This window comes from Megascapheus bottae, chromosome 26 (genome assembly GCF_031878675.1).
Source record: "Megascapheus bottae isolate mThoBot1 chromosome 26, mThoBot2.hap1, whole genome shotgun sequence".
Classification (NCBI taxonomy): domain Eukaryota; kingdom Metazoa; phylum Chordata; class Mammalia; order Rodentia; family Geomyidae; genus Megascapheus; species Megascapheus bottae.
This window is the reverse complement of record NC_143534.1, coordinates 2,108,291-2,136,146: the sequence shown is the minus strand read 5'-3', so window position 1 is coordinate 2,136,146 and position 27,856 is coordinate 2,108,291. Positions and strand designations below refer to the sequence as shown.

Here is a 27,856-nt window from a genome sequence, read left to right as displayed (position 1 = left end):
CGCCTCCACTCCGCGCTCCGGGGAAGGTGAGGAGACGTCGCCGGGCGGCCGCGGTTTCGCGGGTCGGCGCGGAGCCCGGGGCTGGGGCGGCCGGGCGGGGGCCTCCCGCCGGCCTCCGCGGGCCTCGACCCCCGCCTCACGCCGCCGCGCGTCTGCCCCCGGCCTCCAGGACCCGCGGCCGGGACCATGACGTCCCTGGCGCAGCAGCTGCGGCGCCTCGCGCTGCCCCAGACCGACCCCAGCCTCCTGTCCCGACGAGAAGTCGCTTCTCTGCTCTTCGACCCCAAGGAGGCGGCCGCCGTCGACCGCGACACCGCCTTCGCCATCGGTAACGCGGGGAGCCCCCGGGGGCCGGGTCTTCCGTTCCCGGACGCGTCCCCGCCACTGTGCAGCCGGTGGATACGTGCTGGGGAAGAGAGCCGCAGAACCGCCTGCTAGAGGCTTGACGTGGAAACACGTGAGCCGTGGCACCCGAGTGTCCCCGAGAGGAGCCCGCGGCTTGAGATCCGCCCGCCTGGGCAGAGGAGGAGCAGAGGGGGGCGCGGAGCGGTGACGGGGCCGCGGTGAGGGTGGGGGGGTCCTCCAGGAGGCCCTGGTGGCCCTGTCGTGGCGGAGGAGTGAAGAGCAGGTGAGAAAGACCCGGATGGACTCCTGCCACCAAGGGCTTTCTGCCCTCCTAATGAGATCGGACTCGCTCTCTCTGTTGAGAGCCACGAGTCTATGTTGAGACTAAGTCATACATGCTAAGAAACAGCAAAGGAAGAGGGGTGCCAGCGCCTCACTCCTGCAATCCTAGCTCCTCGGGAGGCGGAGAGCTGAGGGTCGCAATTCAAGGCTGGCTCAGGCAGGAGAAGTCTGTGAGACTTTTATCTCCAAGAAAACAACCCCCCCCCCCAAAAAAAAAGCCAGAAATGCGGGAGTGGCACAAGTGGTAGAGTACCAGCCTTGGGTAGAAGAGCTAAGCAAGGACATGTGTCCCTCCATTCAAGCCCAGTAGTGGCAGAAGAAAAAAGGAGGCCGTTTGTTTGGGAGAGAAGTGTTGACTGAAGTGATCTTTCCCTAGGATGCACAGGCCTGGAGGAACTGCTGGGCATCGATCCTGCCTTTGAGCAGTTTGAAGCCCCACTCTTCAGCCAGCTGGCAAAAACCCTGGAGCGGAGTGTCCAGACCAAAGCCGTGAACAAGCAGCTGGATGCAAACATTTCGTTGTTCCTCATCCACATGTCCCCCTACTTCCTGCTGAAGCCAGCACAGAAGTGTCTGGAATGGTTGATTCACAGGTAGCTAACAGAATTTAGAAATAAACGGGAAAGAAGGTGAATGGAGTGCAAGTTCTGCAACTGAATATTCAAAAATGTCATGCGTCGGAATGGCCAGGCAGTGCTGAGCAAACTTGGATACACACAGTCAGAGACTCCTTAGCTTACTACTTTGTGCCTTGTTTGTGGCTGTGGTTATGGTATGACTGAGCAGATGGTTTGTTCATTTTAGGTAGTTCTATCTCACAGATTGAGAATTGAAACATGTCAGGAAATGTGTGCTTACAGGTCTCCTGTCCATTTGAATTACTTGCTTTTTTTCCCTAGGTTCCATATCCACCTTTACAATCAAGATAGTCTCATTGCCTGTGTCCTGCCATACCATGAGACAAAAATATTTGTGCGTGTGATACAGCTTTTGAAAATTAATAATCCAAAGCACAAATGGTTCTGGTTGTTTCCAGTTAAGGTATGACTGTTGAACGAGATCTATCTGTACATAATCATGACAAGTTTTGATTAAGGGATATAGTTTGGGAGAAATAAAGTCTTAGTGCATACTGGTTTGAGCCAAATGATACCTGAATTGCTTTCATTTTCCAGCTTCCGATTGTTACCATTATTAATAATGCCTAGCATTTACCTGATACCTGACATCAGGTTAGGCATTTTACACTGTATTATCTTAAAACTCTACAAATGAAGGTCAGTTTGGATTGCTAAGTTATTTGCTAGATAATTCACATGACCAAAGTAGATAGAACTGGGATATGAATTCTGATCTGATGGTAAAAACCTGTATCTTTTCACAGTACTATGCTGTTTGGTATTTAAGTTTCAAAACTAAAAAGATTTTTTAAAAAATGGAGGGAGCCAGGTGCTGGTGGCTCACACCTGTAATCCTATCTACTCAGGAGACTAAGATCTAGGGATCACAGTTCGAAGCCAGCCCCAGCAGGAGAGTGCGTGAAACCCTTTATCTCCACTTAACCACCAGAAAACCAAAGTGACGCTGTGGCTCCAGGTAGTAGAGTGCTAGACTTGAGCAAAAGAAGCTCAGGGACAATGCCCAGGTCCAGATTTCAAGCCTTAGAACAAACCAAAAATAAAAAAGAATAGGGAACACACGATGAGCATTCTTCAATAAACCCCTCCACCCTCACCTTTCCTCTGGACTTTCTAGAGTGGTACCATTTTTCTGCGTTAATCTAGTCCCCTTCTCCAGTTGGGAGACTGACTGTAGTTGATGTTTATGGACAGACAGTGTAGGTATTACTAGGGTAGAGGCTTGAATGGTAACACAGCTTGCTTTTTCTGCCCATCCCAGGAATCTGGAGTGCCCCTGGCTCGAGGAACTCTGGTCACCCATTGCTACAAAGACCTTGGCTTCATGGATTTGATTTGTAGTCTAGTGACCAAGTCTGTGAAGGTGAGTCATGCATCTTTTCGTGAATGTGATCCCTTGAAATGATTACCCATGCTGGATGAAGAACACAGACTAGCGTCTTTCCCCTGAGAGAGTAGAATACTAAAGGGATCTCTTCTATTTGTTTTGGCCAGTCCTGGGGCTTGAACTCAAGGACTAGGCACTATCCCTGGGCTTCTTTTGCTCAAGGCCAGCACTCTACCACCTGAGCCAAAGTGCCACTTCCAGCCATTTCTGCTTATGTGGTACTAAGCATTGAACCCAGGGTTTCATGCATGCTGGGCAAGTACTCTACCACTAAGCCACATCCCCCGCCCAAGGAATTCCTTCTGTGGCAGGATCAGCAGCCTTGGTCCGCCAGCATTTAAGAAATCCATCTTTTCTTGGAGGTGCAGTCTATTCTCAACAGTCAGGAAGATTGTTTCTTTCTCTTTGTAAAAAGTAATTTGAAGACTTTCTAGCAGAGGCCTTACGTTGTCTTGTTGTTCCCTGTGCAGGCTTTCTCTGCATACCCGGGAAGCTCTGCCCAGCTGCGCGTGCTCCTGTCGTTCTATGCCTCCACCATCGTGTCGGCTCTCCTGGCTGCTGAGGATGTACCAGACAGCATTGTCGCCAAACTGTTTCCATATATCCAAAAGGTCAGTCCTGCGCATCCAACTAGCAGTTTACTTTGTATTGAGAGGAATTTGCTTTCTTTGGAGAATTTAGCTTAGGAATGTTTTTGTTGTTGTTGTTGTTATTGTTGTTGTTTTGCCAGTCCTGGGCCTTGAACTCAGGGCTTGAACACTGTCTTTGGGCTTACTCGAGCTTATAACTTTACCACTTGAGCCACGCCACCACTTCGGCTTTTTCCATGTATGTGGTACTAAGGAATCAAACCCAGGTCTTCGTGCATGCTAGGCAAGCACTCACTAGGCCAAACTCCTGGCCCAAATAAATGTTTTTAATTTGACAGCATATTTCTGAAAGATAGGATTTTCTTCATACTGTAATTAGAATTTCTCTTGTCCAGTGCCTCTGACACTGTTTCCCACATCTCCCAGTGGTCATTTCTTTTTATTGTTGTTGGGTTTTTTGTTTGTTTGCCAGTTCTGGGCTTGAACTCAGGGCCTGGGCACTGACCTTGAGCTTTCTTAAGACAAACACTTAAACTGGTCATTTTTTTTTTTTTTTTTTTTGCTAGTCCTGAGCACTGTCCTTCGGCTTTCTCAAAATCAAAGCTCTACCACTTGAGCCACAGCACCATTTCTGGCTTTTTTCTATGTATGTGAGACTGAGGGATTGAACCTGGGTCTTCGTGCATGCTAGGCAAGCACTCTACCGCCAGGCCAAACTCCTGGCCCCTAAAGAGGTCATTTTTGACACGTAAAGAGCACAGAGCTTGCCGAGTGGAGTGGCTCATGCCTGTAATCCTAGCTACTCAGGAGGCTGAGATCTGAGGATCAAGGTTCAAAGCCAGCCCAGGCACAAAAGAACCTGAGACTCTTGTCTCCAATTAGCCATAGAAAATGGGAAGTGGGGCTTGGCTCAAAGGTAGGGCTGTAGTCTGGAGCTGAAGAGCTCAGGGACAATGTCCAGGTCCAGGGGTAGGGCGGTAGCCTTGAGCTGAAGAGCTCAGGGATCAGTGCCCAGGCCAAGTTCAAGCCCCATGATCCACACACACAAAAAAGAAGATAGAGCTTCATTTGGCCCAGGTTGTATAACTACCTATTGTTCTTACACTGGCTTCTGCCTCTCAGAATTTCCTCTTTTCCATGAACAGCACCTTCCCAGACTCCATGGAAGTTCTGCAGTTCACTGGTTGCTGTCATTAGTCAGCTTGTGGTTCTGGTCAGATGTGGGAACAAGTGCAGAGGACTCCTCTCCATGTTCTGGAGACTTGTCCATCCCTATGAGGCCCAGTGCACTTGTTTTCTAATTCTGAAACAGGACTGATTGAATATGTGCATTAGGTTTTAGTCATCCTAACATACGACCCGTTTAGAAATAAATTTATTTATTTATTTATTTAGTCGGTTGTGGGGCTTGAGCTCTGGGGCCTGGGTGCTGTCCCTTAGCTCTTCAGCTCAAGGCTACCACCCTACCTCTTGAGCCACAGTGCCACTTCCAGTTTTCTGGTAGTTAATTGGATATTAGAGTCTCACTTTCTAACTGATACACGAAAATCAGATCTGCATATATTTGTGGAGTATCACTGATGTTTCCGTTTCCCATGTGCATCGTGGAAGAGTTAAGGCTGGGTGACCATTTGTCATAGATGTTGACATTTCTGATTTGTCATAGTACAATAAGCATTTGAAGGTGAAGAAAATAACCTCCATGCCTTCTCATTTTCCTTGTGTCTTGAAAAACATCTAGGGGTTGAAGTCATCTTTGCTGGATTACAGAGCTGCCACATACATGATCATCTGTCAAATTGCTGTGAAAGTGACACTGGAAGATAGCATTGTTAATGCCCTGGCGTCCCAGATCATCAGAACGTTGACCAGTGCTCCTCCTTTGCTCAGAGACGGATTAGGTTGCTTGATAATCCTCCTGCAGAGGCAGAAGCCTGAGAGCCTTGGGAAAAAGTACGGACCACTTAGTGGGCACACAGGACCAGTCAGAGGTGAATGCGAGTGGCGGGCTACTTTCCTGCTTTTGTGCCTTGTTTGACTTGTGGGCACTGTGTGCTTTTGTCTTCCGAAGGCCTTTCCCTCACTTGTGCGGTATTCCCAACCTGATCTCAGTGCTTCAGGACATCTCTGAGATGTATGACATCAGCTCTCTTCTGCGCTACATGCTTCCCCATCTGGTCATCTCGGTCATCCACCAGGTTACAGGTGCGTGCCTTGTACACTTGGGGCCCAGACCACAGTCTGGCTATTAACTTGAAATTATTTGAAATGTCTGCTATCTGGTATTTTGGTATGACCTGTTGAAAAATAATTGGAGTGGAGAACCCATTGTTTGAAAAGAGATCCTGTTATTCCGAGTGATTTCTCAGAATTCTGTTTATCTAAAGTAATCTCTACATTTAAAAGTCAAACAACTGTGAAATTAAAGTATATTGCTGTATAGACCTTTCTTGAAGGATGCATTTATAGTGTGTCTTCCAGCTACCACAAAACAGTCTATCCTTGAGATTCATTAGGAAGGCTAGACCTAGGTGGGTGACTGTGATCCTAGCTCTCAGGAGGCAGAGACAGGAGGATTGATTGCAAGTTTGAGGCCAGCCTGGGCTATGTAGCAAGACCCTGCTTTGGATGGATGGATGGATGGATATCAGTCTGTTGGAAAATAAGGTTTGGACAACCAATCCTTGATTTAAAACTTGCGTTTCAATCCAGGCACCAGTGACTTATACCTGTAATCCTAGCTGCTTGGGAGGCTGAGATTCCTGAGGATTGTGCCTCAAAGCCAGCCCAGACACAAAAAGTCCATGAGACTATTATTATCTCCAGTTAACCACCAGAAAACTGTGTTGGAAATGGCACTGTGGCTCAAGTAGTAGAGGGGTCATCTTGAGCTGAAGAGCTCAGGGACAGTGCCCAGGCCCAGAATTCAAGCCCCACAACCAACAAAAGCAAAACGAAACAAAAAACAAACGTGCATTTGATAAAAAATGTCTAGCCTGGGGCTGGGAGTTTGGCCTAGTGGTTAACGTGCTTGCCTAGCATGCATGAAGACTTGGGTTCAATTCCTCGGTACCACATACATAGAAAAAAGCCGGAAGTGGTGCTGAGGCTCAAGTGGTAGAGCTCTAGCCTTGAGAAAGTCCAAAGACAGTGCTCAGGCCCTGAGCTCAAGCCCAGGACTGGCAAAAAAAAAAAAAAAAAATGTCTAGTCTGAATGAAAATGTATCCTTTCGATTGCCCTGGTAACAAGTGAAGTGTCAGGCTCTGTAGGCCTGAATACCGTCAGATTCATGTGTTTATAGTAAATTAGAATAAGGATGGGAACTTTGGTTCAGTAAGGAGACCTCGAGTCATTCTCAGGATTGAGTGGGATCTAGGGTTCATGTGACTTAGGGAATAGCTATGTAATTTCTATACTTAACAAGTTCTGTTATTAGTTATAAACATTATGATAGTACTTCTTAAAACACAGAATTTTAGGTAAAATAAGAATGAGAATAATGCTTTGAGAATGCTTTCAATGCTTTGAGAAGTATAAATGAAAAGATAAGTAAAACATGCCTTTGAAAATAGGTGAGAAGAGCCAGGTGCAGTGGCTTCCGCCTATAATCCTAGCTACTCAAAAGGCTGAGATCTAAAGATCACGGTTCAAAGCCAGCTCAGGCACTAAAAAGATCCATGAGACTTTTTTTTTTTTTGCCAGTCATGGGAACTGAACTCAGGGACTGAGGACTGTCCTTGGACTTTTCTCAAGGCTAGAGCTCTACCACTTGAGAAAATAGATAACAAGCTAAGAATCAATGTATATGTTTTTACATTGTTTATAGAAAGGTAACTGTTGTAGTAATGTGAATATGCACAAAAGTTTTCCCTGGCTCAAGTTTAATTTGTTTTATATTAAGGAGAAAAAACTGAAGAGCTAGATGGTCAAGTCTACAAGAGACTCTTAGAAGACATACTTACAAAACTGTCGCTGGGGAACAACTTAGACCATTTGTTGACTAAGTAAGCTATTATTTTTAACATTCTTTGTGGTTTGGTATGCATTTCAAGTTGACTAGTTTTCTAGTTTCCTTTTTTACTGTATGTGTTGCTTTATAGCATGTTATTAAATATGGGTGTTTAGTAATTGTGCCAGCATAAAAAGTAAAATAATTTTTACTGAAGAAAATGGAAAAGTAATGGCTCAGCTGACTTTAGGCTATTATCAAATACAATTTGTGGCTATGAAAAGTTTTTTGTTGGTAAATGGGCCCACTGGCATTGCACTGATCATTTCAGCCCTCGGGAGGCAGAGTTTGAAGCCAGCCTGGGGCTGCATAATGTCGGAAGTTGAAGATGAATGTGAGAGCAGCGTAGCCGGATCCTGTTTCATAGAAACAGTCACCAGCCCTAAAGCCTGTATCACACTTTATATCAATAAGTGGCAGTTAAGGCCCTAATAGTGAAGGAAGGCACAGGGTAAATGTGATCTTCTTGTTCTGAAAAGATACTACTTTAGTGCCATTTTTTTTTTCTTTCCTAGTTAAAAGGACAGCTTGGTAAAACGAGTTGAACGCAGGCATTGTAGTCAGACATGGGCTGGGCGCCTGCTCCTAGTAAAGAAGTAAGCTCTGGAGGCTAGACTTCCTTCGTCTGCTTTTGCCGTTATGTGAGGTTGGACAGGGCCTTCCTGAGTTGGGCAGTGTACATTCCCCTCTCTCATAGTTAGTCTGAGGATTAAGTGGGATTCTATGTACCAAGACTTGGGACTCAGAATAGGGTTGGATGTACTGCACTATTCTGCTTTTTCTCGGTGTAGAGACCAGGCAAACTGGATAAATTAAAAGAAATCTTATGGCATAGTTTTAGTGAAGTAAGAGGTATAACCAGCACCGAGGCTCCTACCTGTAATTGTGATTTCTCAGGAGGCTGAGATCTGAGAATTGAAATTTGAAGTCATTTCTGGGAGGAAAGTTCATGAGACTCTTAACTCCAGTTAACCACCAAAAAGAGAGGTTGGGAGGAGGGGGGGCGGGTAGAGCTATTACTTAAGAAGTAGAGTGCTAGCCATGAGCAAAAAAAAAAAAAAAGCTCAAACCAGGTATGATGGCTCACACCTGTAATCCTAACTACTCTGGAGGCTGAAATCTGAAGATCTTGGTTCAAAGCCAGCCCTGTCACCAAATACTGTAAGACTCATCTCCAATTAACCACTAGAAAACTGGAAGTAGGGCTGTGGCCCAAGGGGTAGGGTAGTAGCCTTGAGCTGAAGAGCTCAGGGACAATGCCCAGGCCCGGGGTGGGTAGGGCGATAATAGCCTTGAGTTGAAGCGCTCAGGGACAACCCTCAGGCCGAGTTCAAGCCCCACATGGGGGTAGGGGAAGAAAAAAGAAAACGTATAACTTCAGCCTCACAGTGGTGTAATAATTAGAAGTACTTGTAAAGTACCTACTCAGTGAATAGGAACTCACATTTCCTGACGCTTCTGCTTTCTTTTTCAGTCTTCTTTTTGAAGAGTATATTTCATATTGTTCACAGGAAGAGATCGATCCTCATAAAATATCTGTGCTAAATGAACAGTTTCTTCCACTTGTCAGACTCTTAGAAAGCAAGTAAGTTGCGGGGGGTGGCGGGGTGCGTGCACATGTGCCTCTGTGCCTCTTATTCTGTTAAGGATGGTTTGCAGGTTACAACTATATTTAGCAGCTGTCCTTTTCATCAAGGGACAAATACAGGAATTAGATATATCTGAAGCAGTAGTGATTGTATGGATTCTGTGGGGTGTATAGTAGTTTGTAAGAAGACAATTTTGTCCTTAGAAATTATAATAACACACTTGACCAATATCATTTGTGTCTCTCGTCATATACGTGTCATGTGGGGGGGGTACGCGTGTCGGGGGAGGTGAGTATGTATGGTCAATAGCTTTATTAAGCATACTGAGTGAACTCTTAATTTCCTCCCAGGTACCCACGAACATTAGATGCTGTATTAGAGAACCATCTAAAAGAAATTACAGGTCTGAAAAAACAGGAGCTTTTTCACCAATTCATTTCTCTTTCTACAAGTGGAGGGAAGTATCAGGTATGTTTTCCTCCGAAAACAGGGACAAAACATGGGAAATGTGTGAAGATCATGGTTTGAAATAGCGTGAACACAGTGTGTGCGTCAGGAGTATCGTGAGATGTCCTGTGTGCTGTTGACCAGTGGTCACAGCACAGCCTCTGAGGCCTGCACAACGCTTCACCACATGGGACACGTCCAGCCTTTGATTAGAACACATGATGAGCATGAGTAAATTTCTGAAATCATCTGGTGATTCAGCACTAAGTCAATGTCCTAGAAGTTAGACCTTTATTCAGAAGTTGCCATGATTAGTTGTAACTGGTCTTTCATCCTCAGCCAAGTTGCATTGTCAAGTCTCATGTTTATGGGTAGACTGACTCCCTTGTTAGTCTGATTTAATGAATGAACCTAATGGTTGTTAATTCGTCCCTCTGCTATATTATTTACTGAGTTGCATTCGGGCTTCAATGAGGTGCTAATTCAGAAACTTTTCACTTGGGACTAGATATTGATTAAAAGTGTAACATACCCTGTGGAGTGTATACCTACAAATACTGGAGCTGCTCCATTCACAGTGTATCTCTGTTTGTGTAGCTCCTAAGGTGATTCCTTCAGATTTTGGTTGGGCAGTCTGGGATGTTTTCTCTAATTACTCATGGTCAAGTGAAATCATTGGTAATCATGTTGAACCTGCAGATTTTGGCAGATTCTGATACGTCATTGATGCTCAGTCTCTGTCATCCACTTGCTCCCGTGAGACTCCTAGCTGTTAATCATCTGAAAAATATCGTGAAAACATCAAAGGTTTGTGTCAGTCATCTGTCATTTGGGCTTTTTTCCCTTAGGATGAACAGTGGAATTCCAAAATAAGTTAGTTAACACCAGGCACCAGTGGTTCTCGCTCGTCATCCTAGTTAGGAGGCTGAGCTCTGAGGATCATGGTTCGAAGCCAACCTAGGCAGGAAAGTCTGTGAGACTCTTAATCTCCAGCTAACCACCAGAAAACTGGAAGAGGAGCTGTGGCTCAAAGTGGTAGAGCACTAGTTTTGAGTTTTAAAAAAAAAACAACAAAAAAAAAACCAACTCAGGAATAGTGCCCAGGCCCTGAGTTTAAGCCCCAGGATGGACCAAAAAAAAGAGAAAGTTTGGCCGGGAGTTTGGCCTAGTGGTAGAGTGCTTGTCTAGCATGCACAAAGACCTGGGTTCGATTCCTTGGTTCCACATACGTAGAAAAAGCTAGAAGTGGTGCTGTGGCTCAAGTGGTAGAGTTCTAGCCTTGAAAAAGCTCAAGGACAGTGCTCAGGCCCTGAGTTCAAGCTCTAGGACTCACAATGTAAAAAAGAGAGAGAAAGTTACCACCAAGAAATTCACATTGTATAATTATAGAGATAAGCTAAACTGTACTGGTTTATAAAGTTTTTAAATATTTGCCTTGAGGCAAATATTTCTAGTGGACTGGCTGTGCAGTGAGTGCTTTTTCCTGTAACAAGCTACATGAGCCACGCCTAGCTTGCCAGTTGAGTCTGTGTGATACATGTACTGTATTGCGCTAAGCACTGGTACAGTTTTCAGGCCTCTGCCAGCCTGTGAGGAAGAATTTCAGTGTTTGCCTTGCATTGCCTTACATCTGAGCACAGCAAGGCCCAAAAAGATTGAAGGAACTTGCCAGAGGTTGGGTCCAGCCTGTGCACTTGAGTATCTGGGCACTCTCTTTGAGCAAAATGGACAGAAGTTTGTACCAAGTAATTATCAATTTTAGAAGGCCTATTACGGACATCAGGACAGGATCCATGTTTCTTTACCAGTGTTTTGGCAAGCCATTCACAAGACTTGCTACCTTTCTAGCCTGAGTGGCAGGTCTGTAACCACAGCTGAAGCAACTTGTTTTTCTGTTGCTCAGGAAGGCATTGATGAGTCTTTCATTAAAGACGCTGTCCTGGCCCGCCTCCGTGATGACAATGTAGATGTTGTTTTATCAGCTTTAGGTGCTTTCCAGGTAAGTGAATTTGTTGTTCATGGACATGGATATTTCACTTATAAACATCTTCTTATCCTTCTCATAATGCTCTGCTCAAGGCAAGAATATATTCAGAAATTATTTTACTAGAAATTAGTTCCTTGAGAACAATTTAGGGTTAAAAACAAACAAGTGATTCGAGTATACAATTTGGTATGTAAGGAAGTTCTTTAAAAAAATAAAAAATAGCATTGCTTTTAAGAGATTTTCATTGGTAAAAATATCCTGGACTTCAGAGAATTCTGTCATGAGGGGCGCTTTTGAAAAAATGATCTCATAAACTTCATTGGGATTCTTGGGGGAATTCTTTATAATTGCTTTGTCGAATTCATTGAGAAACACCATATGAATATGAAGCAAGTAAATATTTACTCATGACTTATTTTTCCTCTAGATTTTTCAACAGCACTTCAATGCAGAAGAGACTGTGTCACATCTTCTGACTGTCTTTCAAAGGGCAGAACTCTCTAAGAATAGCAGATGGTATGTATGTGCATTCCTCTTCTCATCTCCTCTTACTCTTCTGAGTCAGTGGAGTTCCAGTCAAGTTCATGTTTGATTTCTTTTCTCTTTTAATTAATAATTGAATTTTGTAACTTTTGGGTCATATATGATCCAGTAGGTCAGATATACTGTCGTACTCTTTTGAAAACTATTTAGTTTGAGTTTACATGTGTTCACATGCTAATTTCTATGCTTGGACTTTTAAAATGAAATGCAGACATATGTAATCTCAGATAAAATACTAAATTGGGAGGTATAGTATGGGGAAAGTGTATTTACTTGGGATAACTATTACAGCTAAAAAAATGGAAATATGCCAGACAACAAGTGCAAAGGTACTTGATACCTTCTGTAGTGTTTGAAGAGGTTATTTCAGTTTTGCACTTAACTTTTTTGCAAGGAAAAAGAACAAAGCATCTTAGAGCACAGGGTATCTGTCAGATCGGCTCCATTGCACGAGTTGAGGTACCCCATGTGTTGTGTCTTACACTGCAGTCAACCTAGTGAGCTCTTAGGAAAAGAAAGAAAAGACAGGACCAAGCTGTTGTCCTGGGTGACTGTGATTGGTCTGGATTTTAAGTGGGTTTTCATCTTTATGTTATTCTTCCCAACTCAGATTCAGAGTGTCTCTAATGTGTCTCTCAACCAAATGTGTATGTGTCTTTTAGGTACAGGGTTCTTGAGATAGCAGCAGACATATTGATTAGAAAAGAGATACTGAGCGAGAACCAGGAGCTCGCTGATCAGGTGGCTGTGCGTTTGCTGCCGTTCATCGTCATTACTGACGAGGACCTGGCCTCCGCTGAGATGAAAATTGCTGTGCATTTGTCCAAATCAGGAATTTGCTCTCTGCACCCTTTACTAAAAGGGTGGAAAGAAGGTAAGAAATCAGCACTTGAAAAAAGAAGCACAGGTAAAATTGAGTCATCTTGGCTACTTGAAATTGTGTTTATTATATACCAGATTCCATACCAGCAAGGTTCTTAAGTTTTGCTAAGATAAAAGGTGTACTATGAAAAAGAAGCCGATTCACAAAGTCAGAGACAGATAAAAAGAAAAATTATAAACCTTTGAAGAGAAACAGTAAAATTGTCATCTACCTCACACTTTAGTGGTCACTTTTGTGATTGTTAGTAATACAAGGCTGCTCTCTGTTCAAAATTTTTTACAGCTCTTGAAAACGTGATTAAAATCACAAAGCCAGGAAATCGGATTGGAGTAGCAAATCAGAAGCTGATTTGGTTGTTGGCTTGCAATATAAACTCTGGCGATCGTTCCTTGATGTTGAAAATGGTATGTGTGCTATCCTAGCTGCTCACTCCCTGGCCAGCCTGCCCCCAGGGCTTCACTTCCACCAGTCTTCTGTTTCCTCAGTTGCTTTTTACATACTTAAAATATGGTGTCTTCTTTAACCATGTTTAGTATAGGCTGCAGAATGTCTAAAGCCCTAAATATTTTTTCATTGTGGTTCTTTAGTGAGACTGATGTATTTTATCCTCATATCTTCCTCTTGTATAAAGTATGAACATGGTTTTTGTTGTTGCTAAAGTAGTGAAGTGTAATCTAAAACAAGGAGAAACTTGAGCTGAGATGAATGCCAGTGGCTCATAACTGTAATCCTGTTACTCAAGTGGCTGAGATCTAAATATCACAGTTCAAAGCCAGCCAGGGCAGAAAAGTCCCTGAGACTCTCATCTCCAGTTAACCATCAGAAAACCAGAAGTGAGCCAGGCACCGGTGGCTCATGCCTATAGTCCTAGCAACTCAGGAGGCTGAGACCTGAGGACTGAGATTCAAAGTGAGTCCAGGCATGAAAGCCCGTGAGACTCTTATCCCCAGTTAACCATCAGAAAACCAGAAATGGCGCTGTGGCTCGAGTGGTAGGGTGGTAGCCTTGAGCTGAACAGCCTCAAGGACAGTGCCGAGGCCCAGAGTTCAGGTCTCACAACCAACAACAACAACAAAAAAGAACTTATTTTAATGTATCTTTGAATTATACAAGCATTTCAATTCAGCATCTCAGTTTATGAGATGCATCTTGATCAGTGGCATTCTCTTACTTTCCCAAATAAGCGGTAAACCGTATTAAATATGTTATGTATGTGATTTAAATGCACTAATCTGTTGGCGAGTGCAAAAAGTCAGGAGCCACCAGTGAAGGAGTGTGTTTGTTTTCAAGGTGGAGGAATTGATAAGTGCTGCTGACAGGGAGTCTGTCACGGGGAAGCAGAAAGTGGCCTTCCACGTGATTATGTCTGTGCTGGTCTCCTGCTGCTCGTTTTTCAAAGAAACTCACTTTCCCTTTGCAATAAGAGTCTTTGGCTTGTTGCAGAAGAGGATAAAGAAGTTGGAAAGCATCATTACTGCTGTGGTAAGGAGCGCAGAGTGGAGTGGCCTACAGTACTGCCTGGGCATGAACCCCAGCCCCAGAGCGCCAGCGGAGCTGAGGCACTCAGTCTGCACCCAGTGCGGTGGAATTGTAGAATTTCAAGGCTGCCCGGCTTTCGAGCTGACGGTTGAGCCTTCCCTGTGTATCTTCTTTGGGTCATTCATTGTCCAGGTCATACTTACCTGCCCCTGAAGGCGGGACGTTCACTTCACGCGTTAGTACTTGAACGGAACGTTTTATTATTTATTTAAATTTGATACTATATATCTCTAAAGTAATCATCTATTGGGTAGGGATCGCTCCAGCCCAGCTAGTGTTGTCTGTGCCAGTATTGGGAAGGGATGTGTTTCACTTGTCTATATTGTGCTTAATACTCATTGTGAGTTTAACAAGATTGTTATAATTTAAGTTCTTATAGCAACTATTAGCTAAAATTATGTAAACTTGAGAAGAGTGAGTTTTGGGGGAGCAGATACTGGGTTTGAACTCAGGTGCTTTAACACTTGAGCTATGCCACCAACCCTAGGTGAGTTCTTCATATCAAGTCCTTCTTTCCCTTCCTCCCTTCCTCCCTCCCTTCTTCCCAACTTTTAGCAACATTTTAGTACTACAGGGTTAAAGTAGGGAGAATAGAAAAGAGAAATATTTTCTGTTTACCATGCAGAAAATGGGAGTTAAAGGCCCTCTGTCTTGAAGTAAAATGTTCTTGGTGGTGACAGTACAGATGGGTTTGTGTTCTGTGTAAGCAGAACAGTTATTTTGTATGGCTTTATTTTCATTTCTTTCTGAAGACCTATTTTAGCTGTAGCAACACATTGAGGAAATCAGACCCCTTCCAAATGCCATTCTTATAAATCTACCTTTTGATTATTTTTCTTTGGTGATTTTTACCATGTTCCTTTAGATTAGCAATAAAAATGTGAAGTGAGAGAAGGAAATTCTTTTTAACCAGTTTTCTTGGGGGCTGAAAGTTTGGTCTAGAGGTAAAGTGCTTGCCTAGCATGCATTTCCTCAGTGTCACGTACATAGAAAAGCCAGAAATAGTGCTGAGGCTCAAGTGGTAGAGCGCTAGCCTTGAGAAAGCCCAAGGACAGTGCTCAGGCCCTGAATCAAGCCCCAAGACTGGCCCAAAGGGAAAAAAAAATAAATAGAGGGTTGTTTTGTCAGATGCAGTGGCTCATGCCTATAATCATAGCTACTCAGGAAACACAACCAGCAACAATGAAAAAATGTTCTAATCTCCGTCCAGTTAATTCCTAGAAAATGGGAAGTGAGGCTGAGGACCTGGGATAGGGCATTAGCCTTAAGCTGAAGAGCTCAGGGACAGCGCCCAGACCCAGAGTTCAAACTCCATGACTCACCCTCCCCCCCCAAAAAAAAGTTCTCTTAGCCAGGTACCGGTGGCTCACACCTGTAATCCTAGCCACTCGAGAGGCTGAGATCTGAGGATCCAGGTTCAAAGCCAGCCCAGGCACAAAAGTCCATGAGACTTATCTCTAATTAACCACCAGAAAACCAGACATGGCACTGTGGCTCAAGGGGTAGAGAGGTAGCCTTGAGCTGAAGAGCTCAGGGACAACGAGCCCAGAGGTCAGGTCCCACGTCTGACCAAAAAAGAAAAAAAATTTCTATTTATTTATGTTTTGGAAAATGCCGGTTACTATTTCTACTTATTTTTCTAGGGTTTGAACTAAGGGCCTCCACTTCCTAGTCAGAAGCCTCCTTAGCAGCACAGCTTTTTGCTGGTTATTGTGGAGAGGTAGTCCAGTGAACTTTTTCTTTGTTTTTGTTTTTTTGCCAGTCCTGGGCTTGGGCACAGGGCCTGAGCACTGTCCTTGGGTTTTCTCAAGGCTGGAGCTCTACCACTTGAGCCTCAGCACCACTTCTGGCTTTTTTCTATGTATGTGGTACCGAGGAATCAAACCCAGGTCTTCATGCATGCTAGGCAAGCACTCTACCACTAGGCCACACTGCTGGCCCCAATCTAGTGACCTTTTCCTGCCCAGGCTAGCTTGGACTGATCCTCTGGGTCTCCGGAGCCTCCTGGAGAGATGGGGTTGTAGGCATGAGCCATTGGCACCCGCCTAGTCCTACCTTTTATTTGCCAGAATTCATACAGATGGTTTGTTTTTTGGGACAGTGTTTTCAGGTGACACATACAGAAAATGAATCCATTTTTAACTTTCTCCGTGATTCTAATTGTGAACAGGGCAGCCAGACCCCCTTCATATAAACATCCTTTTCTTGGCTCAGCTTGCTTAGTGCCATGGGGTCCGTCCACAGACCTGGGCTCCTGGGCCCTTTCCGCACCGTGTCCTTACCATTACAGGAAATCCCCCCGGAGTGGCACCTGGAGCTGATGTTAGACAGAGCCTTGCCAGAGGAGCTGTGGGCCCATTATGTGGAGCAGCTCGGCAGCGCGCGCAACATCGCCGTGGAGGACTCGGTTCTGCTCGTCTTTTCCCTGAAAGTGTTCATTTTTGCCGTGAAGGCTCCGCAGTCCTTCCCCAAAGGTAAGGTGCCAGTCGTGACTCTGCCGCTGTGCTCTCTGAACGTGGACCTTGTGACTTGCGTGAGGCGTCACTGTACGGCGCTGATGGTTCCTGCGTGGTTGCTCCTTACGTGTCCCGCAGGTGCCACGTGGTGGAACCCTGAGCAGCTGGACGAGGACGGGCGGCACTACCTGCACCTGCTGGTGGGGCTCTTTGAGCTGATCCTCCAGGGGGCCGAGGCTCTTCATTTCAGAGTGCTGATGAAGCTGTTCATGCAGGTACTCGCCCGCCGTTCCGGGCCTCTAGCCTGTCTTCGGGGTGGAGGCCGTGGTCAGGAGGGCATCTTCACCAGGCACGCTGCCGTTGGCACAGCCGCATTGCTGCTGATGCGTTGCTGGACTTTACAGCCCAGTCTTTTTTGCTTTGGGCTTTTTTTTTTTTAAATACTGTTGGCCAGGACTTGAGTCTCATACCCAGTCATTTTGATTTTATTCTTTTCCTGTAGCCTCTGGCCCTTTCCTTGCAGGCCGACCTAGAAATGCAATCCTCCTGTCTCCACCTCCCAAGTTATTACAGAGGGCCTGGGCTCTGTCCCTGAGCTTTTGCTCAAGGCTAGTATTCTTTGAGCCACAGCTCTGGTTTTTTTTGGTGGTGAATTGGAGATAAGACTTTCTTGGACTTGGTTGCCCCAGCCGGCATCAAACCATGATTCTCAGCCTTCTGAGGAGCTAGGATGACAGATGTGGGCCACCAGCACCCAGCTGAAGCACTTTTTGGTGGTGGTGGTCATAGGGCTTGAACTCTGAACCTGAGTGCTGTCCCTGGGCTCTTCAGCTCAACGCTGTTGCTCTACCACTTGAGCCACAGCGCCACTTCCAGTTTTCTGGTCGTTAATTGGAGATAAGAGTCTCATGGACTTTTGTGCCCGGAGTGGCTTTGAACCGTGATCCTCAGATCTCAGCCTCCTGAGTAGCTAGGATGACAGGCGTGAGCCACCAGTACCTGGCAGCACTTCCTTAATGAAGCCTCTGAATCACTCTCATCTTGGCTTCTCCTTACTTACCGTTCTTGTCTTTTTGCTCAATGTTTGCAAGGGCAGAGTTAGAGTGAGGCTTTTATCAGCCTTTGTGGACATCCTTCCTAATTGTTTAAGTGATGAGACAGGATGTAACCTTGAATTATTTGTTTCATTGTACGTTCATTTAAAAAAGCACCTGGACCCACCATACCCGAATCAACCCTCCATTTCCATTTCTTCTACATTAGGTCCACCTAGGAGACGTCCTCCAGTCATTCAGGTTCTTCTCCCTTTTGTGGACCTACCCCTCTAGCCTCGCTGACCCCCTGCACTACAGTGTGACGTCAGCGCTGCACACACAGGCCCTCTATGTAGGCTCCACCATGCTCTCCGCTCAGACGGCGCAGTGCAGGCAGCAGCTGGCGTCCGCCTCTTCGCCAGGTAGGGTTGTGGAACAGTGGGTACAGAACATGCGTGCATGTGCGCTCCTCACCCGTAGCTGCTCCCTTTGAGCTCCAGCGGCTGGTTTCTAGAGCCAGATCGCACTGCCTTCCTAGGATTATCTTTTTATCAGGCACAAGGCATTTTCTGGTTCATTGCTTCCTAATGAAATTCCTAAAAAAAATGTTAAATTTGTATCATTTAGTGGTATTATCTTTAAATAGTTACACTAAAAGGTTTCAGGTCAACATGAATGTGTTACTGTTTTATACAGTGTGATGCCAGCTTTGCAGTTTGAAGCTGGTGAATCTGGCAGTTAGACAGCCGGGGGCTGAAGAAAGCAGTGGAGAAATGGTCTGGCTAACGCCTCAGACCTCGTAACTGCTTCTCTGTCACAGGAGTGAGAGGTCTTGGGGAAACTGGAAGATACTCTAGATTTTGTTGTTGTTCCCAATTCTGTGAAAGGGTAGGGGATGGGGGATATTCTTTTTTTTTTTTTTCCCCCCAGTCCTGGGCCTTGAGCTCAGGGCCTGAGCACTGGCTTTGGACTTTCTCAAGGCTAGAGCTCTACCACTTGAGCCAGAAACACTTCTGGCTTTTTTTCTATGTACGTGGTATGGAGGAATGGAACCCGGGTCTTCGTGCATGCTAGGCAAGCACTCCACCGGTAGGCTACACTCCGGGCCCGAAGGGGATGGGGATGTTCTTGAACCAGTGTCCACTGATGCACAAAAGGACATGTCCCTGTGAGGATGTGCAGGGATGGGTTTGTCACTGCATTGTGCTGTAGCCACCTGAACTTTACTTACCAGTTTGGAAATGAGCACTTTCCAACCACCCCCCCCCAAAAAAAAGCATACGTTTTAGGTGTATGTTGGGAAACTTGGATGCTGGTTGGAAAACACTTGGAAAATGTGATGGCAGTTGGTGCCAGCAGGGTGTGAACCAGACTCTTAGTGTGTTTGTGAAAGACTATGCCAGGGAATCGATGGCCTGTGTTCTTCTAGAATAGTAAGTCTGTATGTAGTGGAAGTCTTCAGAAGGGAGTTTGAGTTTGAGTATTTTTGTGATGCTAAGGGTCTTTGAGGGTGGGATTTTGCACAAGTCAGGTAAGTGCTCTACCACTGAGCTGCAGCTTCTCCCTGGAAGGAGAGCTTTGCCATGTGCCTTGGGTGCAACTTGAGTTGTATGATTTTGGTTTCAGTGGTGGTGTCTCTACTTGTAAACCTGGGTAGCCCCATAAAAGAAGTGCGGCGGGCTGCCCTTCAATGTCTCCAGGCCCTCAGCAAGCTGGCGGCGCCGTTTCAGCTGCTCATAGACCACCTGGTTCCCAAAGCAGAGGAGATCACCTCAGACCCCGCCTATGTGGTTCAGGTAAACTCCACAGGGCCCGCAGGCCAGGCCGGGGGTCAGGCCAGGGGTCTGACACACGGTTGCTAAACTTAGGAACTTTTGTCTGTAACTACCTTTACTCCATTTTTAATGGTTGCAGTACCATAGCCAACTTCTAGTAAGCTAGCTCTTGGGGCTTGATAGTCTTTCCCAGTTGGAAGTACATAGAAAATAAAGGCAACACATGGTTTAGGAAGACTGTCCTGTGTCTACTACATTTAGCCTTCACAGTTCATGAACCTTTGTTCTTTCTGGTATTTTAGGATATGGCTACTTTATTTGACGAACTACAGAGAGAAAAGAAACAAAAATCTCATCAGAAGTTGTCAGAAACGTTGAAAACCCTGCTTCGCTGTGTATACGAATGCCCATCGTATATCGCAAAAGACTTGTTGAAAGTAATGGGGGATGTCAGCAGTGAGGTGCGTGTGAGTAGGTGGACGGTCGTGTGCCGGCGGGGTTCCTCAAGAACGACCCTTGCTGCGCATGAGTGGGGAGGCCAGCTGCGGAGTCAGTGTGTGCTCTCACACGGACGACTGTCCGCATCATTTAGGGGAGGAAATGTGAGGGGACAAGTGGATGCTGGGAACCAGAAACATGTGTTTTGAGTTTCTTGGATTTTAAAATGAAGGGCGCTATCCCTGTCTCATCATCAGCTTGATTTTTTTAATTGCTTTAAAAACCTACTGAAAGAACTCAGTTTGCGTCCATTTTCCAAGTACATCATGATTTGCACATACGTGAATGATTCCTTCGAAACTGGAACGCAGAGAAAAGCAGTGTTTTAGCAATTGGTAAACTGTTGTCATATTCTATAGTTCTGTCCCTGAGTGTTGAATGCTCAGACTGGCTCTCAGCTCCTGTCTGAAGTGTTCAGAGCTCTGGGCATCCCTGGTGACCTGTTGGAGAAAGAGAAGGAAGGAGCAGGCCTTGTCATGGGCGTTCCAGCCACCCTCCGCCCACGCATCATCACAGGGCCTTTTCCTCCCAGATAAGTCCCTGTCTTCCAACAGGGTAGCTTTGCAGAGTCCACGAAACATCAGCATCGCCTGGTGCCCTTACTAATAAGAACAACCTCTCCATCGTAGGTGGTGCTTTCCCAGCTGCTGCCCCTGGTGGACCGATTGCTAGAGAAGATTGAGAAGGACCCCACAGCTGTCCTGAAAGACGAGGCCACTGTTCTGCATCTCACGCTGGGAAAATACAACGAACACTCGGTTTCACTTCTACATAAGGACCCCAAGAGCTTAGCCACATTTATAAAAGCTGTGCACACAACGAAGGAACTCCATCCCGGAATGCCAACGGTTCAGATCTCAGCCCTCGAAAAGGTTAATGGCTTTCTTCAGGAACACATCTCCTTCAGGCAGTTAAGGATTTGTAATGGAAGTTGTGCGTGCGTGCGTGCGTGCGTGCGTGCGTGCGTGCGTGTGTGTGTGTGTGTGTGTGTGTGCGCGTGTGCGCGCGCCCATACTGGTACTGAAGCTTGAACTCAGGATCTTTTGCTTTTGCTTGGCTTTTTCATTCAGTGCTGACACTACCACTTGAGCTACATCTCTACTTTAGGTGCTTTGTTGGTTAATTGAAGAGTCTCTTGGGTTAGTCTGTCTAGGCTGGCTTCAAACTGCACTCCTCAGAAAATCTCACCCTTCTAAGTAGCTAGAATTACAAGCATGAGCATGGACTAGACATGTTTTAAAGCCACATGATGCATGTTACCCATTGTGCAGGAAAACTGAATACATGAGTCATAAAAAACAATTGCATTCTCATGAGAAAATGAAATAGGGAATGGTTTTATGTTGTGAGAGAAAATACTGTCCTGTCTTTTGAGTCTTTGGAGCTCAAACTCGTTGAATTAATTTGGTTTTCTTCTACTCTTCAGATTACAAAGCCATTCTTTGCAGCTGTATCAGATGAAAAGGTCCAGCAGAAACTTCTGTGCATGTTGTTTGACCTCCTGGTGAACTGTACAAATACCTCCTGTGCTCAGACTGTGAGCAGCGTGTTTAAAGGGGTGAGTTTGTTAGTTTAGTCTCTTCCTAGTTATTGTATTTAACTATCCTGAAGTGCCCTTTAAAGGGTCACCTTTCACCACTAAAGAGACTTAGGGAAAAGCAGACCATAAGTTTAAAACCAAGCTCTTCCCCACATTGGGTGTGATCTGCCAGGGCTATGGGTGTGAAAGGCCCCATAGTAGCTCTGTGTTAGAGAAGGAGGGATCAGGAAATTGCCATTGATTGAAACCTAGCTAACATCATGACACTGCCTGGCTATTTTGGTTTTGGGATTTTTGAAAATACAGCGTGGTGAAATCCTAGTATCAAGATTCAGTAGCTTTCAAATTTTTATCCCATTTGCTCAGCTTTTTGTTCTTCCTCTTTTTTGCTGAAGATTTTAAATTTCAAGCATCAGTTTACTCTAGTATTCCTCGGTACATCAATATGCATTTTTTTTTTTGAAAGAAAGTGAGCATTTAATGAAATCCAGTGTGGCTTCAAGCCACCAAGACACAGGCACCCCCAACACCCTTAATCTTCTCCTCGGCTCTTGTGAAGAATTTGGCTTTCACAAAGACAGGCTGCTTAGGGAGTTTTCCTTTTTTCCCCAGAACTTTGTAGCAGCCCAATCGAACCACATCAATGATAAGAGCAACTCCAGTCTTATTTTTGGCAGCATTTACCCTTGTGTGCTCGCTGACCAATGTCCACAACTTAATCAAGATTAACAGTTGGACAAAAGCTCTGATTCCTCTTTAAGTGGTAATGCCTCATACCAACTTTCCCAAAGTAACCTGGATGATATAAGTTGATCCTGTTTTGATGATACCATCAGCATTACCGTGTCCTCCTGGGTGCTTCCGGTGTTTGCCGATGCAGCTGTGGCCAGGGCTCACGTGGCCCTGAAGTGTCCGGGTCTTCCTCAGTCTGGATGGCATGTCGGCGGCCGAGTCACACATCCCCCTTTTTTAAGGGTCATTTTCTTATGTCTACAATACCATTATTACATCTGAAAAAAAAAATAATTCCTTGGTATTGTGCAATACTTTAGTCCTCAATCATAGTTTATGGCTTTCTTAAAGTGTATTTTGAGTCAACATGCAAATATTTAGTTGTGATGTGTGAAACATTCTAAAGGAAGAGCTCTCCGGATCCCATTCTGAATCTAGAGACTCCAGTGATGTGCACGAGTGCTCACGTCACTCTTTCCCGGTGACCGTGTGTGTCTGATCTGGACCCTGGAGCTGCCAGGGTGGAGGCTTCTCTGAAGTGATGATTATGGCTGGGTGGTGGTGCTGTGTGACCTCAGAAAAGCACCGGCTACCGCTGCAGATCCAGGATGCCCTAGAGAGCAGATGGGCCGTAGCCAGACAATCCCACTGAAAATGAATCCAGAGTAGAAATCACGGTATGTCTAGTGCAGGGCGGTTTGGAGTCCTCTTACAGTTTTTCTGGAGGTCATATAGTAAGATAATAGGATCAAAATGGTAGGCCTGGGGTTAGACACAGACCCCGAAAATCAAGAAATTTTGGTGAAAATTACAGTGGAAGGTAACACCTGGTTAACAGGCTTTGAGTGCAGTGTGGAGATGATTCAGTGCTGACTGAACTAAGATCAGTCCCAAAGGGACTGTCTGAAAAGGAAACTGTTGGCTGAAATCCCTCCCTTCTCCATGTCAGTGGCCAGCCAAGCTGGAGGACATACCTTGTCACTGACATTTATCTTTGGCTGGTTGTGGAGTGGCAACAGAAGACATATATGCCTCTATCATGTCTCTTGTTTATAACATCAGTCTTTCTTTTTTCATATTTCAGATTTCCGTTAACTCTGAACAAATCAGAATAGAGCTAGAGCCACCAGATAAAGCCAAATCCTTGGGCACTGTCCAGCAAACAAGGCGGCAAAAAATGCAACAGAAGTAAGAGCTGTGACTGCTGTGAGCGCGTGCTTGTCTCATGGGGGCCCATTCTTAATGCGTCAGGTACCATACTTTCCTCATAACACTCATCATGTCTGCATCTCAACCTTTTCTCTCCTCTGTTGCCCAGAAAGTCACAAGATGTTGAATCTGTCCAGGAAGTTGGAGGCTCATACTGGCAGAGAGTAACGCTCATCCTCGAACTACTGCAGCACAAGAAGAAGCTCAAAAGCCCCCAGATACTCATACCAACTCTTTTTAACTTGCTATCGAGGTAACGATGCTTGGTTTGGAGCTGTGACATCATAAGAATTTGATGAGTTGTCTGCTTTGTTTTGTCTCTTCTGCACATTTTATTTATAATTGAATGAAAAAGCAAGGTCCTATAGTTGAAAGTTGTAAGAGTAGCTAGGTGAGGGTGGGAGCTTGGCCTGGTGGTAGAGGGCTTACCTAGCTCGCTTGAAGACCCGGGTTCAGTTCCTCGGCACCACAGACATAGAAAAAGCTAGAAGTGGTGCTGTGGCTCACGTGGTAGAGCGCTAACCTTGAAAGCCCAAGGACAGTGCTCAGGCCCTGAGTTTAAGCCCCAGGACTGCCAAAAATAAAAAAGGAAAAGAATAGCTAGGTGACCACTCACCTTAACTTCCAGTATGGTCCCTGGACTGTGTTTCTTATACTGTAAGACACAGTGTGACACCTGTGAAAGGTTTTTTAGAAGTAAATTATTAGATAGCTATGTGGAGAGTATGCCACTGAATTGAGAGGCACACTGTCATGCAAAAGCACAGTAACTTTCCAAGTTGTCCGGTAAGATTCTAAATAGTATAATTGAAAGGACCATGAAGAAGAGAGAGAATTATCCGGATGAGAAAAAACTGGAATTACAGATCTTACATCTTATCTGGAGACCTTACTATGCTTAAGTTAGTGTTTCATTTCTGTTTAGTTACTGGTATTATTTTAGCTACTCCTTGTTGACTGTGAGCTCTGAATGGTGGTGAGTGTCATGACAGTTTTGTCATCCTTTTTCTTCTGTGCACCCTGAAGGTGTTTAGAGCCCAAGTCACCAGAGCAGGGGAACATGGAATACACCAAGCAGTTAATTCTTAGTTGTCTGCTCAACATCTGCCAGAAGCTATCCCCAGATGGTGGCAGGATACCTAAAGGTGCGTGCTGGTTGGTAGCAGAAGCTGTCTGCTCGTGTGTTTGTGTCTGCTGCTAACACTGCCATTCTCACCCTGCAGATGTTGTGGATGCCGAGAAGTTCAACGTGGAGCTGATTGTCCAGTGCATCCGACTTTCAGAGATGCCACAAACCCACCACCATGCCCTGTTACTTCTGGGTACTGCTGCCGGAATATTCCCGGTGAGTGCTCGTGGTGAGAGGTCTTGCTTGCCTACAAGTGTGTTGGCACATTCTGAGAGCTGTTCTTGAGGCTATGGTGTTGGAGTCTCACTCACTGCTAGAGCACTTTCCAGCCCGTGTGAGACCCTGGTTTCATTGCGAAGAAGCCCAGAAGAATCAGCTCATTATCCTCCAGCAGTGCTGGGATTCTCGGTCTGTCTCTTAATAGCTGGAGGAGTGAGAGCTCCGCCATTTCCCCTGCATCGTGTGTGAGCCATGTCCTGGCCGACCCTCATTACTGTCCTTTTTATTACAGTGATCCTAGCAAATGTGAAGTGGCGTCTTATCATTTTGATTCTATAATTCTTCAACTAAAATGTTGTTGAGTATCTTGTCCTATACATAGATGTTTTACGTGTGTTTGTATGCTTTGGCCATTTGTATGTTTTCCTTTTTTTTTTTTTTTTTTGCCAATCTTGGGGCTTGAACTCAGGGCCTAGGCACTGTTCCTGAGCGTGTTTTGCTCAAGGCTAGTCCACCACTTGAGCCACAGCGCCACTTCCAACTTTTCCTGTTTTTGTGGTACTGAGGATATCAAACCAGGGCTTCACACGTGCTAGGCAACATTCCCAAACCATTTGTATATTTTCTTTGCAGATTGTTTAAATGGTCTAGCCCACTTCCATTGATGGATGGATTGATTTTTGCCAGTGCAGGGAATTGAACCCGACATGTACCCCACCACTGAGTGCTAACCAGGCTTCTGGCCTGTTCTGTTTTCTTTCTGGCCTGTTTTTAAACCAAGATATTCTTCATTTTATTCATGTTTTGTAATTAATTGTTGGTATCTGAAACAAAATTATACCAAAAAATGTCCTTTTTTTTTTTTTTTTTTTTTTTTTTTTAAGGATAAAGTTCTACACAACATCATGTCTATTTTTACTTTCATGGGAGCCAATGTGATGCGCTTAGATGATGCTTACAGTTTTCAAGTTATTAGCAAGACAGTGAAGATGGTCATTCCAGCACTTATTCAGGTAAGGCGTCTGAGTTTATTACTCTTTTGTCACTTCTGCAATGTACCCATTAGTGGCACTTCCTGAAGTGTCCTTGTACTTGTGCCTCCTAAACTGGAGAATAGTGAGACTAACAAGGTTTCTTACAAATACTGTTGTTTCTTCCTGCCGTTGGTGGAGGAGGAGAGGCCTGGGGTGGGCAAGGCTGGGTACGTGTCACCAGGCAATTGGATGGGCAGCAGGAATTGAGAAGTGGAGGGCGGGGATTTTTCATGCGAGCATTGACTCGGTCATTTGCTCTCGCTTTCATTGAGCACGGTACCAGAGTAACATGGATTGAATGCCAAAGCAGCAGGAAACACTTGGCCTCTTCTGTGCTCGGCCTGCTTCGGTCCTTCCCAGGACCCCAGGCACATGCGGTATCCACGCCTCCCTCCGGCATCCGTGCACGGGGTTTTGTGCAGATGAGCCCCGGGGTGTGCCTCTCGGTTCACACTCCTGTCCCCTCAGCCACCTGCCTGCACAGAAGGTGCCATCTGCTCACTCGAGGCTTGTTCCCACTCCTTTGCAGTCTGACCACGGAGACTCCACGGAAGTCACGAGGAACGTGGAAGGGATTGCGGTGAAGATCATCAGCGTGTTCGTGGACGCGCTGCCGCACGTGCCTGAGCACCGGCGCCTGCCCATCCTGGTCGAGCTGGTGGACACGCTCGGGGCAGACAAGTTCCTGTGGGTTCTCCTCGCGCTGCTCTTTGAGCAGTACGTCACCAAGACCGTGCTGGTGGCCGCCTGTGGAGAAAAGGTCAGCAGGGCGGGCGGGCTCGGCAGGACGCTCCAGGCAGAGTCTCTCTGAACATACTGGACACCACCGCAGCGTTCACCATGCAAGCACGCACGGACACAGCGCCAACTCGAGGCTGGGGAGGCTGGGGAGCGGGCCTCGGCGGTGCACATCGGAGGGTGCATTTTGCCATCTTCCCCTCTCTCTGCATGCAGGATGCTGTGTTGGAGGCGGATACGGAATTTTGGATCTCAGTATGTTGTGAGTTCGGGGTCCAGCATCAGCTGCAAAGCCTGATGAATGTTCTCCAGTACTTGGTGAAGTTACCAGAGGAAAAGGAAGGTGAGTGCAAATCGGATGCTGGTCACGGTCCTCCGAGGGCATGAAGAAAAGAGGGGTCCCGGTGTGTCTTTATAGGTATGCTAAGGGTTTCCATTTGTGTAAGCGATTGTATTCTTCCCCGCATCCCACACAAAGTAGTTCTCATACGCTGCTTCACGTTCTGCGCCTTGCACTCATGTTGACAGTGGAGTGTCACGGGAGGTGTCCACTCTGGAGGGGTTGTGGGCAGCGAGCTTCCCATTAGAATACTGGTGGATGCATTTACAAGAAAAGAACGCATGTGTGGGAACCGCAGAGTGCTCTAGCTGAGCAAATTTCTGTGCAGCGTTGCATCTCCTCAGCATCGTTGTTGAAGGCTCGTTGTGCTGAGGAGTCGGGTTGGGGGCAAGTGAGATTTTCATCTGTTTTCCAGAGACCCCCCACAAGGCAGGCTCTGTGAAGAAAGAAATCCAAGAAGATGCACTGCAGGTCTTCAACGTAGACACGCACACCAGCAAGCAGCTGCGGCACTTTAAGTTTCTGTCCGTGTCCTTCATGGCTCAGCTCCTGGCTTCCAATAGTTTCCTTAAAAAGGTGAGGTTTTCCCTAAATGTATCTATGATGAAGGGATCTTATTGCTGTTAAAGGATCTGTTGTAAACTGAAAAAATAGCGTGTCAGATGTTTCATGAAAATAGAAATAGTGTGCCATTGATGCTGATAGAACCGAAAGGCCTGTCACCGTGAAAGTCCACGCCTGATGGTAGAGCACTTGATTTTTTGGCAGTAAATACTCAGCACACATCTATAAATCTGGGCACCCCAGGTCACCTATGAGCTGTCTGTAACAGTATTTATCATTCATGGCACT

General features: G+C 45.7%; 1 protein-coding gene and 1 pseudogene across 1 annotated transcript in view; one reads left to right on the top strand and one right to left on the bottom strand.

Moving 5' to 3' along the window:
• The first annotated feature begins 173 nt into the window (after positions 1–173).
• Heatr1 (HEAT repeat containing 1) overlaps positions 174–27,856 on the top strand; it is a 36,598-nt gene continuing 8,915 nt past the window's right edge. The window contains exons 1-31 of the mRNA XM_090318778.1: positions 174–328; positions 1,064–1,280; positions 1,587–1,728; positions 2,587–2,688; positions 3,183–3,323; positions 5,044–5,255; positions 5,374–5,507; positions 7,205–7,307; positions 8,787–8,897; positions 9,252–9,369; positions 10,048–10,155; positions 11,252–11,347; positions 11,763–11,851; positions 12,541–12,752; positions 13,044–13,165; positions 14,052–14,243; positions 16,591–16,774; positions 16,895–17,031; positions 18,020–18,212; positions 19,417–19,586; positions 19,868–20,026; positions 20,693–20,935; positions 21,490–21,621; positions 23,420–23,523; positions 23,654–23,797; positions 24,571–24,689; positions 24,768–24,889; positions 25,777–25,905; positions 26,456–26,686; positions 26,881–27,007; positions 27,420–27,580. Coding sequence (XP_090174904.1) covers positions 187–328; positions 1,064–1,280; positions 1,587–1,728; positions 2,587–2,688; positions 3,183–3,323; positions 5,044–5,255; positions 5,374–5,507; positions 7,205–7,307; positions 8,787–8,897; positions 9,252–9,369; positions 10,048–10,155; positions 11,252–11,347; positions 11,763–11,851; positions 12,541–12,752; positions 13,044–13,165; positions 14,052–14,243; positions 16,591–16,774; positions 16,895–17,031; positions 18,020–18,212; positions 19,417–19,586; positions 19,868–20,026; positions 20,693–20,935; positions 21,490–21,621; positions 23,420–23,523; positions 23,654–23,797; positions 24,571–24,689; positions 24,768–24,889; positions 25,777–25,905; positions 26,456–26,686; positions 26,881–27,007; positions 27,420–27,580 — 4,596 coding nt within the window. The 5' untranslated portion in view covers positions 174–186. The remainder of the gene's footprint in view (positions 329–1,063; positions 1,281–1,586; positions 1,729–2,586; positions 2,689–3,182; positions 3,324–5,043; positions 5,256–5,373; positions 5,508–7,204; positions 7,308–8,786; positions 8,898–9,251; positions 9,370–10,047; positions 10,156–11,251; positions 11,348–11,762; positions 11,852–12,540; positions 12,753–13,043; positions 13,166–14,051; positions 14,244–16,590; positions 16,775–16,894; positions 17,032–18,019; positions 18,213–19,416; positions 19,587–19,867; positions 20,027–20,692; positions 20,936–21,489; positions 21,622–23,419; positions 23,524–23,653; positions 23,798–24,570; positions 24,690–24,767; positions 24,890–25,776; positions 25,906–26,455; positions 26,687–26,880; positions 27,008–27,419; positions 27,581–27,856) is intronic.
• Positions 21,944–22,609, bottom strand: LOC150045837 (large ribosomal subunit protein uL15 pseudogene; annotated as a pseudogene).